This window comes from Osmerus eperlanus, chromosome 18 (genome assembly GCF_963692335.1).
Source record: "Osmerus eperlanus chromosome 18, fOsmEpe2.1, whole genome shotgun sequence".
Lineage (NCBI taxonomy): Eukaryota > Metazoa > Chordata > Actinopteri > Osmeriformes > Osmeridae > Osmerus > Osmerus eperlanus.
The window spans coordinates 2225721-2237879 of record NC_085035.1 but is presented as its reverse complement, the minus strand read 5'-3'; the positions used below and the strand labels follow the sequence as shown (position 1 = coordinate 2237879).

General features: G+C 51.5%; 1 protein-coding gene across 2 annotated transcripts; it reads right to left on the bottom strand.

Annotated features, from left to right (window-relative positions):
- Nucleotides 1–56: 56 nt before the first annotated feature.
- LOC134038748 (M-phase phosphoprotein 9) lies at nt 57–11959 on the bottom strand. 2 transcript variants are annotated; one of them, XM_062484299.1, is made up of 24 exons: nt 11830–11959; nt 10779–11062; nt 10408–10555; nt 9394–9483; nt 8621–9048; nt 8349–8526; nt 8033–8105; nt 7574–7677; nt 7122–7241; nt 6389–6870; nt 6043–6192; nt 5866–5953; nt 5560–5775; nt 5395–5442; nt 5240–5304; nt 4893–4994; nt 4479–4709; nt 4060–4232; nt 3532–3903; nt 3042–3162; nt 2485–2576; nt 1914–2128; nt 1408–1476; nt 57–1042 (listed from the first exon to the last, which is right to left on the bottom strand). In XM_062484299.1, exons 2-24 carry the CDS (start codon nt 11024–11026, stop codon nt 941–943), a joined length of 3915 nt encoding a protein of 1304 aa, XP_062340283.1. In that variant the 5' UTR covers nt 11027–11062; nt 11830–11959; the 3' UTR covers nt 57–940. The 2 variants fall into 2 exon arrangements, with proteins under 2 accessions (XP_062340283.1, XP_062340284.1); XM_062484300.1 differs by having other exon boundaries at nt 4081–4232.
- Between the last annotated feature and the right edge of the window lie 200 nt (nt 11960–12159).

The following is a 12159-nucleotide window of genomic DNA, read 5'->3' as shown; positions in this document are numbered from 1 at the left end:
GTTGGACTAGGTAATCACAAAAATTTTGATCAATTAAGATGACACCGACTATCCTATAATTCATTCCATAGTCTGAAATCAGTGTTTTATTGTGTATCACAATAACAATACATTTGTAATACCGGTGAACATCATGTCAGGTATTGTAGGTCACTGAAGACTTCTAGAAAACTGCAAGGCAAAAGAAAGACAACAGTCCAGCTATAAATTCCATGCATTGCAATACAACGTTGGCCCAAGACTTACAAGAGGGTACGTGTATTTACTGCTGTGTAGTATAGTAAATGTGTGCTGGTTTCTTTATTATTATTCTTTTTTTTTGCATGTGCCCATAGGGTGGTTCAACACTGGTGTAATCACAACATCATGGAATTAACGGAAACATGGAATGTTTAGAATGAGATTTAAAGGTATAAATTACAGATGCAAAAGACAATCAAATTCAAATATACGTTTTCTTTGAAAAGGTCAAGTAATGCCATGGGACTAAAAGTACATCATTAATCACAAAGATGATGTGATGTACAAAGAATAAAACAAACGTGATCATTTAAAATGATCATTTAAAATGGACAACTCACAAGAGGGCAGTGACACATGTCTATGCTGTATAGAATATCTGCCATTCATATTGATCCCTAACTATTCAAAACCGACATTATTTACCTGAAAATAACAAGTAAATGTGTAATATTCATATTTTTGTTACTAAAAAAGTAAACAAATGTACAAATCTGCATACTAAAATATACTTCAAAATTTGTGATCTCTCAAACGCATTACAAAAATATCCCCGAGTAATACAAGTTAAAAAAGAATTCAGAGTAAAAGCGGCCTATGATGCAGAGAACTGTAGGAGAAGACAAACTATCAGTGCTCTGTAAAAAACTAAGCCACAAAACTGCGATATCTACATCATCCAAAGGAACAAAGGACGTTGCTATATATTGACGGAGGACCGCAGAACATGGAATCTCTTCAGTGTCATGCGAATGGACCCCAGATCACGGTTTACTCTCTCCAGACGGTTCTCTAAGGCCACCTGGGTAAGAAACACACAATAAACAACAAGCTCTAATGGTAAACGGACTGCACTTACGTAGCACTTTTATACCTTAAGGCTACTCAAAGAGCTTCACATGTTTTGCCTCTCATTCAGCTCCTCACTTTAGGCCTCTCACACACTCTCACACGCACACGCACACGCACACGGAACAACTTGGGGTTCAGAGTCTTGCTCAAGGACACAACCACGTCCCAAACGGCTCCACACGTCCACACGTCCACACACGTGCTGACCAGTTTTCCGAACTCGGAAAATAAAAAATTCATGGATTCCATTATAGGTTATTTACTGGATTGTGATTGGTCGTCGAGTGAGGGGGGAAGGTGACATGGAGAACTCACCTCATCTAACCTGGTCTGTAGACTCACTCTCCCCCCAGCCCCAGGCATCCGGCTCAGCGCAGACTCAATCTGACAACACACACACACATCAATCAATCAATCAATCGAGTTCGCAACACACAAATATTACAGATATCAATGGACCAACACATTACTGAAGCCATTTCACAGCTTTGATAGATTAGTCATGCTGGAACTGATGAAGCAGACTGTATGTGTGCATGCCTGTTGGCTTTTTAAAAGGACACGGAACACAACATGATCCCCCTTCACCCACCACTAAAAATAGACCTCGGCAGTAGCTAAAAAACAACAATGTCTGTTGCATAACAGGTCAGGCAGGGATTATAGAGGTGCCCCGTGGCACAGCTGGCTATTAAAGCTGGAAGGTTGGGTGTTTCTAAAGCATCACCCCCACCCCCAACCCAACCCCCTCACCCCTCACCCCTCCGTTTAATTCGTCGGTCTACTTTCACACCTGTGGATTGACCGTCAGCCCATCTCACCTGCTGTTTCTCCTGCGTGAGCTCGTCAAACAGCCTTTCAGCATCAGCCAGTGAGTAGAGCCTGGGCTGGAGAGACAGGGCGGGATCCTCCACGGAGTCCTGGAGGTCTGGAGGAGCTCCCCCCGGCCCCAGCTCCTCCCAGCCCAGCCGGGGGACACCCTCCCCTGGGTCCGCACTCTCAGAGGGGTCGGCCGGTACACGGGACTGCTGAGAGGCTGGGTAGGGGCAGCAGATCAGGTGGTTATGCATACTTCTATTTTATTTGTAAAAAAATAACAATTATTTATAAGTATGCAGTGGCGTAACGACATCTCTGACGTTGATAACAAACCAAACCGTTTCAAAATCGGATGAAAATTGAGCAAGTTATGGTCATTTAAAAAGTACATGTAGCATCAACACAATGTTATGGGTGAGCGAGTTGACTGTAGCAAGATGGCCGCCATGTGCGGACGTTCTAGACTCCGCCGTAAGACATCTAGTCTTTATATATATCTATGGTTATCACTCCGACTGGTATTAGTATCAGTAGTATTATTGGATACACTTTGCAGTACACTGTGGACGGTACCTTCCTGTCTGTCCAGCGCTGTAAAGTGCAGTCTCTTCCTGGGGCTGGCACTGTGGAACGAATGGCGTCTCTGGTCTAATGGCACGTCAAACCTACCGAGTTAGACCGGCAACCAATCAGGTTTAAGGTTACTGACAGTGCAGGGCACACACGTTAGATCAGAGATAAGTGTCTAGGGTACAGGAGGGCAGAGTTAAAAGATGCTGGAGTCAAAGTGGGCCCCAGTCATTTGTGTTTAGGGAAAGACGCCAGTGGTTAACAGTGAGAAGACTAATTAGGATGGCATGGATTCAGCTACAGTGCCAGAGAATTACACTGCAAACATAAATTTGATAGGGCAAGTTAAGTGCAAAATTATTAGTCATGAGTTTGCTTATAGTTAAAACAAGTACATGTTGCTGCCAGCGCAGTAAGAAAATATCACTTAATTATGCATCTTTAATCAAGTCACTAGATAAGCCATTTATACACGAGGTCCAACTAGATAAAAAAATGTAAAAACAAGATTATCACTCTGTTTTTGCAGTGTACAAGCCTATGACTCCTGTTGGGCTTGCCTGTTGTGCAGGTATTGTTGTCGTGGTAGCGGTTGACCAAAGGCAGTTGAGAAGTTCTCTGTGGGACATCGTTTGGGACTGGACTTGGCCGACAGAGGCTTGATCAGAGTCTCTCTTTTCGCTGGAACAGAAGACAGATATCTGTGGTTTAACACAACAGAACTACAGACGACAGCCCTGTTCTGCCTTACGCCAGCATGGAAAGACAACTGCATAAAATCAGCAGCACGGTTTTAATACTGTCGAGTTGCTTAGCCTAGGGGCCTAAACCAGTGGTCTTCAACCCTGGTCCACAGTGCCATGTTCCAGATGTTTCCCAGCTCCAACATGCCTGGTTTAAATGAACGGTTGTTATCAAGTTGTGCAGAAACCTGACAACTACCCTTCATTTGAATCAGGTGTGCTGGAGCAGGGAAACATCTGGAACATGCAGGACAGTGGGGTCCTGAGGACCAAGGCTGAAGACCTCTGTGGGAGGGAGGGTACGTACTGGGGGTGGATGGAGGGAAGGTGTTCTGGCCTTGGGGAGGCAGGGAGGAGGATCTGTGTCCCTCTGGAGACAGACTCCTCTGGGCCCTCAGCAGAGCTGCTCCTCCCACGACACGCCTCGCAGGTCCAGCCCCGCCCCTCTCAGTGCCGGCCCCGCCCCTCGCAGGTCCGGCCCCGCCCCTCTCAGGTCCGGCCCCGCCCCTCGCAGTTCCAGCCCCGCGCATCTCAGGTCCAGCTCCGCCTCTCTCAGGTCCAGTTCCGCCCCATTCAGGTCCAGCCACACCCCCTGCAGGTACAGCCCTGCCCCTTTCCTGAACAGACTCCATGCGGCTCCGCTCCACAAAGCCAACAGTGGGCCTCCCATTGGCAAGCCCTGCAGGAGACACAAACACAGAGAAGCAACGTAAGCGAGACAAAACCAATCCAACAAACACAAACTAAAGCCTCTAAAAGATCCAATATTGAGGTTTGGGCCCCGACGTGGGACGCGACAGAGGAGGGAAGAGGTGAGCAGATGGCTGAGTCCTACTGTGGGAGGAGCTGTTCTTACAGGGGGCCCTGCTCTCCGTGGCCCTGGTCTCCTCCAGCTCGATGAGGGCCCTCATCACAGGGGTCAGGGGCCCATCCCTCCTGCCTGGCTCCCTCAGGCCAGCCCCCTGCTCGAGGCCCTGGCCCTGCTCTCGTTCAGGGGGACTGGGACACCTGGAGGACATGGGAGACAACAGTCTAACATCCATAATATATCTACATAATATATGTTTAATCCATACGGAAAGGTTTAGAGACAATAGGTGACACTTTCAATCTAGGTGCGTGTAGTTAGCGTAAATTAGGAAGTCTAAACACATATTAAATGTTAAAAAGCATCTTATAAAAGCCTTCCTACATACCTATTCACTAATGATTATTGCAAGCACCTGGATCTAAAGAGTTATCAAACAATGCTACCTCCGACTGTCAGAGGTGAAATAGTTGTTCACAGAGCCATCACAGCCGGATTGGTCAGTTTGAGGGTGGGGTGACTTCCTGTAGCCACTGGATTGGTCACTTTGAAGACCGGTGGAGTTCCTGCTGCCGTTTGATTGGTCTGACTGAGAAGCAGATGACCTCCTATAGGTGTTCTCTGGTTCTCTCAAGTGTTTACTTGGTGACAGCAGCAGGTCAGGGTGGTGGTACAGCCTGGACAGTCCATAGAAAAACACAACTCATTTCAAATTCAGAAATGTCGAAATTCTTGAATACTTTAAACTGGTTCCATTCTCAGTAAGGAAACAGAATCTCTCCTACGCTACTGTGCGGCCCAGGCAGTGCTTCCAGCTCTGGTGGAGGTGGGGGGGGGGGGGGGGTGTTCCGAGTACGTACCCAGCTCCGGAGGGCTGTGTGTGGCTGTGGGGAGCGAAGCGTGTCCTCGCCTGGCTCTCATGCTCCAGCTGTTTCACCTGAGACTCCAGCTTAGAGATCACCCTGAGGAGAAACACACACACACGCACACGCACACGCACACTCAATTCAAAACCGTCACTTCAAAACAGTACAGATGTGATGAAACGTCCCTAAAAGACGCAGTAAAGCAGAGCCGTCACAGATAGGTTGCAGGAGCGCTCCAGCTGTCCAGGGCAGGCAGGCGTCATGGCGACACGACACGTTCGGTCTCTCTGGTCGTAGTCCTGTAAAAGATGTCGTCCTAAAAGGGAAAGGAAGGTGCTTACCTCTTCAGGTCCGATATCTGCTCATTGGCATCAAAGAGCTTGTTCTCCGTCGACATCAAATTGTCCTACGGAGCAAGAATTTGACGTTTGAACTCGAAATGGGTCTCAAGACGGAGGGGCAGAAACGACTGAATAGAGAAGAGGAGAATAATTACCTTCACCCCCTTGTGGTCTTTCCTCAGAGAGTCATACTCCCCCAGGAGCTGGGAGGACACACACACACACACACACACACACTACCGTTAGCTACTGACACACACACACACCCAGACTCCCTCCCTCCTCTCTCGCCCCCCTCCCCCTCAGACGGTGGGCCTCACGTCCTGCAGCATGTTGTACTCCCTCTCCCTCCTGGCCTCCTTCTCGCTGGCCTCGTCGCCGGCCCTCTGGGCCTCGTCCTCCAGCTGCCGCACGCGGGCCCGTAGGCGGCCCGCCTGGGTGTCCTTCTCGCCGCACGAACGCTTGCTCTCCTCCAATCGCTGCTGGAGGGCCGTCACCATGGCGCCCGCGACCGCGTAGCGCTCGGGCCAGTCGGCCTGGAGAGGGACGGCAAGTTTAGGCACACACACACACACACACGCACGCGGTGTGTCTGAAGGCTGAGAGAAAGGGCGAGGGTACAGTACCAGTTTCTTCTCCAGGATGCAGTTGTTGTTTTCCAGCTCCTGAATGCAGCTCCTGGCTTGAGTCAGAGCTCTCTCCAGATGATCACACCTGCACACAAGTATAGTAGATAGGGTGTTATCACACACACACACACACACACACACACACACCCCCCGTGCAGACACACACACACACGCCTCTGCTGGAGAGCCAGGTTGCTCTTCTCCAGGTCCTGGGGCAGGTCTCTCAGGCTGAGTCGGTCTCTCAGGGCTCTGATCTCAGCCTCATAGTACGCCTTCAGGTCGGCCACGTGCCTCGAGTGCTTCTCTCTCAGGTTCTGCCTCAACCTGGGGGGCGGGGGGGGGGGGGGGGGGGGACCAGAAATACAGGTGAGGAGGGGAGAAGAAGACAACAGGCTCACAAAAAGCTGCATTCCTGTTTCAAAGCCATATTCTTCTTAAAAAGCCATATTCTTCGACAAAAACCACGACAGGTAGCGATAGAAAACGGCCGCTCCTGCCGGTGCGAGCAGCCCCCACTTACAGGGAGACGACCACCGGATCCTCCAGCGACGCCGCCCTCTCCGCGCCAGAGCGGCCGGCGCCCTGCGCGCCGACGCCGGGCCCCGTGTGAGCGTCCGGCGAGCGTGGGCTCAGCCTGAAGGGGCCGGCGTGCGTGCGACTTCCCTCCTCCTCGCTGGCGAGAGGGGCCCTGACCCCGGGCGGCTGGCCTGCCGCAGGAGGCCGGTGCTGGGGCTGGGAGGTGGACGGGGCCCCCTGGAGGGGTGATTCCCAGGGAGGGTGCCCTTTGGCTGGGGTGGGCACGGGAGCGGACAGGCTGGAGGCGTTGGAGGTGCAATCGGTGTCTCCGGGCTGGCTGGCGGCGTCCGCCATGCTGTCGGTGGTGCCGGGGGTGCCCTGGTGGGGGGGCGCGGGGAAGGAGGGGCTGCTGAAGTGGGAGGGGGAGGTGAAGCCCGAGGTGCGGTCTGACTGCCGCAGGTGGACCGTGGGGTCCAGGGTCAACACCTGCACACACACACCAGGGAACATGTAGAGGCTGGTGCACTGATGAGGGGGGTGTGTGTGTGTGTGTGTGTTACCTGTGGAGACATGGGACTGTGTGTGTGTGTTACCTGTGGAGACATGGGACTGTGTGTGTGTGTTACCTGTGGAGACATGGGACTGTGTGTGTGTGTTACCTGTGGAGACATGGGACTGTGTGTGTGTGTTACCTGCGGGGACATGGGACTGGGGGTGTGTGTATGTGTGTGTGTTACCTGCGGGGACATGGGACTGGGGGTGAGAGAGCCGTCCCAGTCACAGTGTTTGGACTCTCTCTGCTTGCTCTGGTAGATCTCTCTCAGACACAGTCTGGGCTCCTCCTCCTCTGAGGGGGTCTGGGACACACACACACACACACACAGAGACATCCATGTTGTTCTTCTACAAGGTTCTGTCCCTAGAGACTAGCTGCAGGCTGGTGTCTCTCCGTCCTGCTGTCTCTCTCAGCAGGGCTTGTTGCGATCACCTACATTTACATTTAGTCATTTAGCAGACGCTCTTATCCAGAGCGACTTACAGTAAGTACAGGGACATTCCCCCGAGGCAAGTAGGGTGAAGTGCCTTGCCCAAGGACACAACGTCATTTGGCGTGGCCGGGAATCGAACCAACAACCTTCTGATTAATAGCCCGACTCCTTAACCGCTCGGCCACCTGATCATCACCTACCACGCTCATGGAGGCCTCGTGCAGCAGGAGGTAGGCGCCGCTGTCGAAGCTGTCAGGTAGGGGGCGGTAGAGGTCGTTCTCGTCCAGGCGCCAGTACGTCAGGCCTGAGGGACGAGGAAGAACAGGCGACCGGCGCCGACAAGGTCCCTCAATACTGTTTAACCAACCGCTTATTAAAACCTAATGAGACGAAAGTGCTTCAACCTGGTGACACCAAACACCTCTCAGCATTCAGACGGGGCAGGGCGGAGAGGGAGTGTGGCGAGCTTGAGCCAGACACACACACACACACACTGATCTAATCTGCAGTCATATGACCGCTAACAGCAGTGAGGGAGTATGAGAGTGTTTTTTTGTTGATAGGTGTGAGTGTGTGCGATCGTGTGTGTAGTTATTGATGGATGTGTGTGTGATTGATTGTGTGCATGTGTGTGTGTGTGTGTGTGTGTGTGTGTTTACCTGAGGCCTCAGACACGAGACTGTCACTTCTCCTCAGGGGAAATGAGTTCGTTGATGGAGCAGCCGATCGATGCTGGAACCCACCCAAACACACCCCAAAGCAGAGGTGCAACGACCACAACAACATTAGACTCCACAAAGGACAAACCAACGCACAAACACTTGTTTACATATTTGCCATATGTTCAAACCCCATGTGTTTGTATGGGAGACGGAGTACAGTAGCTTAACCAGGAGAGCACGGCAGAGTAATCAGATAAGGCAGGCCGTTACAGCAACAAACAGAGCAGATTGGAGCTGTTGTGGTTGTGTTCACCTGGTCCTGGAGGTCAGTGTGGTCCATGGGGCTGTGTGCGGGGCTGGCCAGCTGCTCCAGGGGCTGGGGCTGGGAGGAGGGCTGGGAGGGCTGGGAGGGCTGGCCTGGCCCTGTCTTACTCTTCTTGGCCCTGAGTTTCTGTCTCTGGGCCCAGGAGGTTAGAGGTTGGCTGGAGCTCCTGATAAATCAATAAATCAAATGTTATTTGTGTGGTTCTTTTTGTTTTGAGTCACAGAGGGTGTATTTCTACTGGATGTTTTGATGAACATTACCTGGGGGATCTGTGCTGGCCGGCCAAAACGCCGGGTGACCCTGCGCCCTCTTTGAGCGTCCTCTCTGTGGGCGAGCTCTCCTGGCAGCCAGGCTCCTCCAGGTCGGGGCCAGTCTCCCAGGCGGACAGGGTCCCATACCCACTGCTCAGCCCCGTGGCTGCCCGCACCTCGGCACTCTCCCCTGGGTTCCCCGCCGCCCGGCCCGGGGGCGGGGGAGAAGGAGACGTGGAGCTCAGGGAGGGGGGAGCGGCCAGGCGGCGGGTCCCGTTGTTGAGGTCTGCGGAGGGGGTTGGGGGGTGGGACGTGGGCCTGTGTTGGTGCTCCTGCGTGAGGGCGCTGAAGGGGGTGGAAGTGTAGTCGGGGTGGGTGGGCCCGGTGTTGGGGCGGTTCTGGAGCTGGACCAAGGCTTTGATCTCATCCTGTATCAACTGGAAATGGAGGAGATGCCTTGTGTTTGTCGCTGTGCTATAACCTGCATGCTCGTAGCTCTAAATCAGTGGTTTCAACCCTGGTCCTCAGGGCCCACTGCCCTGCATGTTTTACATGTTTCCCTGCTCCAACACACCTGATTCAAATGAATGGGTCGTTACCAGGCTTCTGCTGAGCTTGAATAAAGTGAATTTCATTCGAATGAAGTGTGTTGGGAGAAGGGAACCATCTCAAACATTCAGGACAGGGTGCCCTGAGGACCAGGGTTGAGGGAAAAACGCTGTAAATCATATCAAGATGAATTATGACTAACATAAACTACGTTCCACAGCAAGCCAGCATACCTGTATTTGGCACTGGTACTGCTCTTGTTGAGCTAGGATCTGCTCCTGGTATTGTTTCTCCACCAGCTGAAACAAGTGCAGCCAGCGGCCCTGTTCAAACAAGAGTAGGAATCATCTTCAACATGATTCTTTTATGATTCCAACAAACAAATGCATTCTATGGGGAAGGAATGGTTTCATATCATCATGTCAAGCAGGGGACTCAATCAGGGACCAATCTCTGTGTGTGTGTGTGTGTGTGTGTGTGTGTGTGTGTGTGTGTGTGTGTGTGCCAAAGGAAGCAGCTGTGATCCACATATGGCGAAGGATGTGCTTCAAAGACACAAGGGAGTGGATAGCAAACATACGACCTCTAGCCAGTACGTTTGCCCAATCACAGATTAGGAGAACTGTAGGAACGCCCCACAGCAGTGTGAGGAAAGATGCAATCCAGCAGCTATCCACTACTGCTAGCTACCCAGCATTAACTCTGTCTGTGAGGCAAGGTGGCACACTGAATTACAGTTGACGGCTCTCTGCAAATCATCTCTCGTGACTGTAAGGATCAGCTGGAGAGTGGTGCGGTGCTGGCCGTCTGGGGCCTGAGTGTGTGTGTGTGTGTGTGCTGTAGTGGTGTGTGTGTGTGTGTGTGTGTGTGTGTGTGTGTGTATGTGTGTGTGTGTGTGTGCTGTAGTGGTGTGTGTGTGTGTTGGAGCGGTGGGGGTGGGGATGTCCCGTTGTCAGTTGAGATTCACATAGAAAGCAAACGCGACAGCCCAGAAACAAGGCTGACGGCTGCCCAACATGCTGCACATGAGGAGCAGGGGGCCACGCCAGCTACCCTCAACATAACCCCCCCCCCCAACACTCACTCTTTCCTTGACAACACGGAAGCACAATCACAGTTATTTTGCTGGCGCTCAACAACTAAAACAGAGATTTCCAAAGCAGCAGAAAGTCAGCAGATACTTTTCTGGAGTCGTTGAGGAAGGTGAGAAGTCGCTAAATCTAGCGACAACGCTAAACTGGTCTCACCTCACAGTCCTTCCACATCTCAGGGTCTGTCTCCCCGCTGCTCTGGATCTCCTTCACCAGAGCCCTGAGGGTCTCCAGAGAGCTGGGGTTGATGAAGGGCAGGCTTCGGCCCTGCCCGAACGCCTCCTCCGTGCTCAGACACAGGCTCCTAACCACACACAAGCAAGATTACACACACACACACACACAGAGACAGAGACACACACAGACAGAGACACACAGAGACACACAGACACAACCCCCCCCCCCCCCCCCACACACACACACACACACACACACACAGACAGACAATCAATCAGTCTGTCAGATCCGCGTACGGTCTGGATGGGTGGTGGGTCAGACATTGCACCACCATTGTCCTGTTTCCACACCTGATCTTCTGGGGGATACTGCACGCCGAGGTGATGGTCCTGGATCTGCTCTCCACAGCGCCGACCGTCGTCTGCGAGGTGTGGGTGTGTCCATCATCCGGCCCGGCCACCCCCGAGGCCGAGGTCCCTTCCGAGGACACCAGCGAGGCCTCGCTCTCCTTTCCCTCGTCCCCATTGGCGTCAACGTGGCAGTGGCTCAAGGCCCCAGAGCTGGACACGTCCTCAGATATACTGTCATCTGTGGACATGCTTAAGGGCCCACGCACTGGGGGACAGCCTGATAACTGGATGGGAACAGGTCCAGGGTTCAAATATGAAAAGCAAAGTCAAAAGCCAGGGATCATTTGAGTTTAAAGACTGTTCAATCTGCAACTGAGGTCCGAAACACAGCATGCAACAGTGCTAAATCGTTACGAAAACTGGAGCTAAATAATGACATTGTTCTAATACATTTCATCCTGATTCCCAACTCTGTGGTCAACCGTATGCCAAGGATGGATCCGACTGTTACCATTATCGTCAAATAACCTAAACCAGTCAGAATCAATAAGGGCTAAAAGACCTTCCTGTTTAAAAGCACAAGCACACAAGGGCACCGTGAACCGTGTTGTGAAGATGATCTGTCAACGCGTGCACTACATCTGAAGCTTGTAGGCGAAGGATGCAGAACTTGAAACATAAATATCCAGATTCACAACAAGCTAGCAAAACGCTAGCTCGCCAATCTGGACAACAGGATATCTTTGATTGATCAGATAGCTGGCCCAGCGCCGTAACAGATGTTACCCTATCTGATTAGTTAGTTGGCTAAATATAAGCCTGGGTCTCGTAGCTAATTCAGCAAGTTAGCCAGCTAACCGCTAGATGCTGTGTGAGGAGAACTGACAGGTTTTAAAACATCTCAATCTGGTTGGATTTCCAGGGAATTAGCTAGTCTACACAGTAGCCATACGTGTGCGTTATGTACGGATACTTCTTCATGAAATAACAAGCATACACAGTTCCACCGTGCATAGTAGTGTCTAATAAACAGAAATGCGTAGCGACTCACCGGTAAACTTGTAGCATTACTTCACCCATATTTCCAGGACTAACTGGCTATCAACAGTCACATTCAGTACTGCAGCTAGCTAGACTAGCACTGCAGAACCAACCTCCGCCTCGTCAACTGCCAAACGTTACGCAATGTCTCATTGGATGAGTAGGAATTGAAACCTGTGATCTGATTGGACAGTGGCACGTTTTGGTTCAGTGTTGAAGGGTACTGAGTGGTTGTAATTGTTGAAACAGCTCCGTCTCTGATTCGCTCTTGAAAGTGAAAAACTATCTACTTTTTCTGCGAAAATATAATAACATGAATTTGTCTTAATTCTCTCTGGTT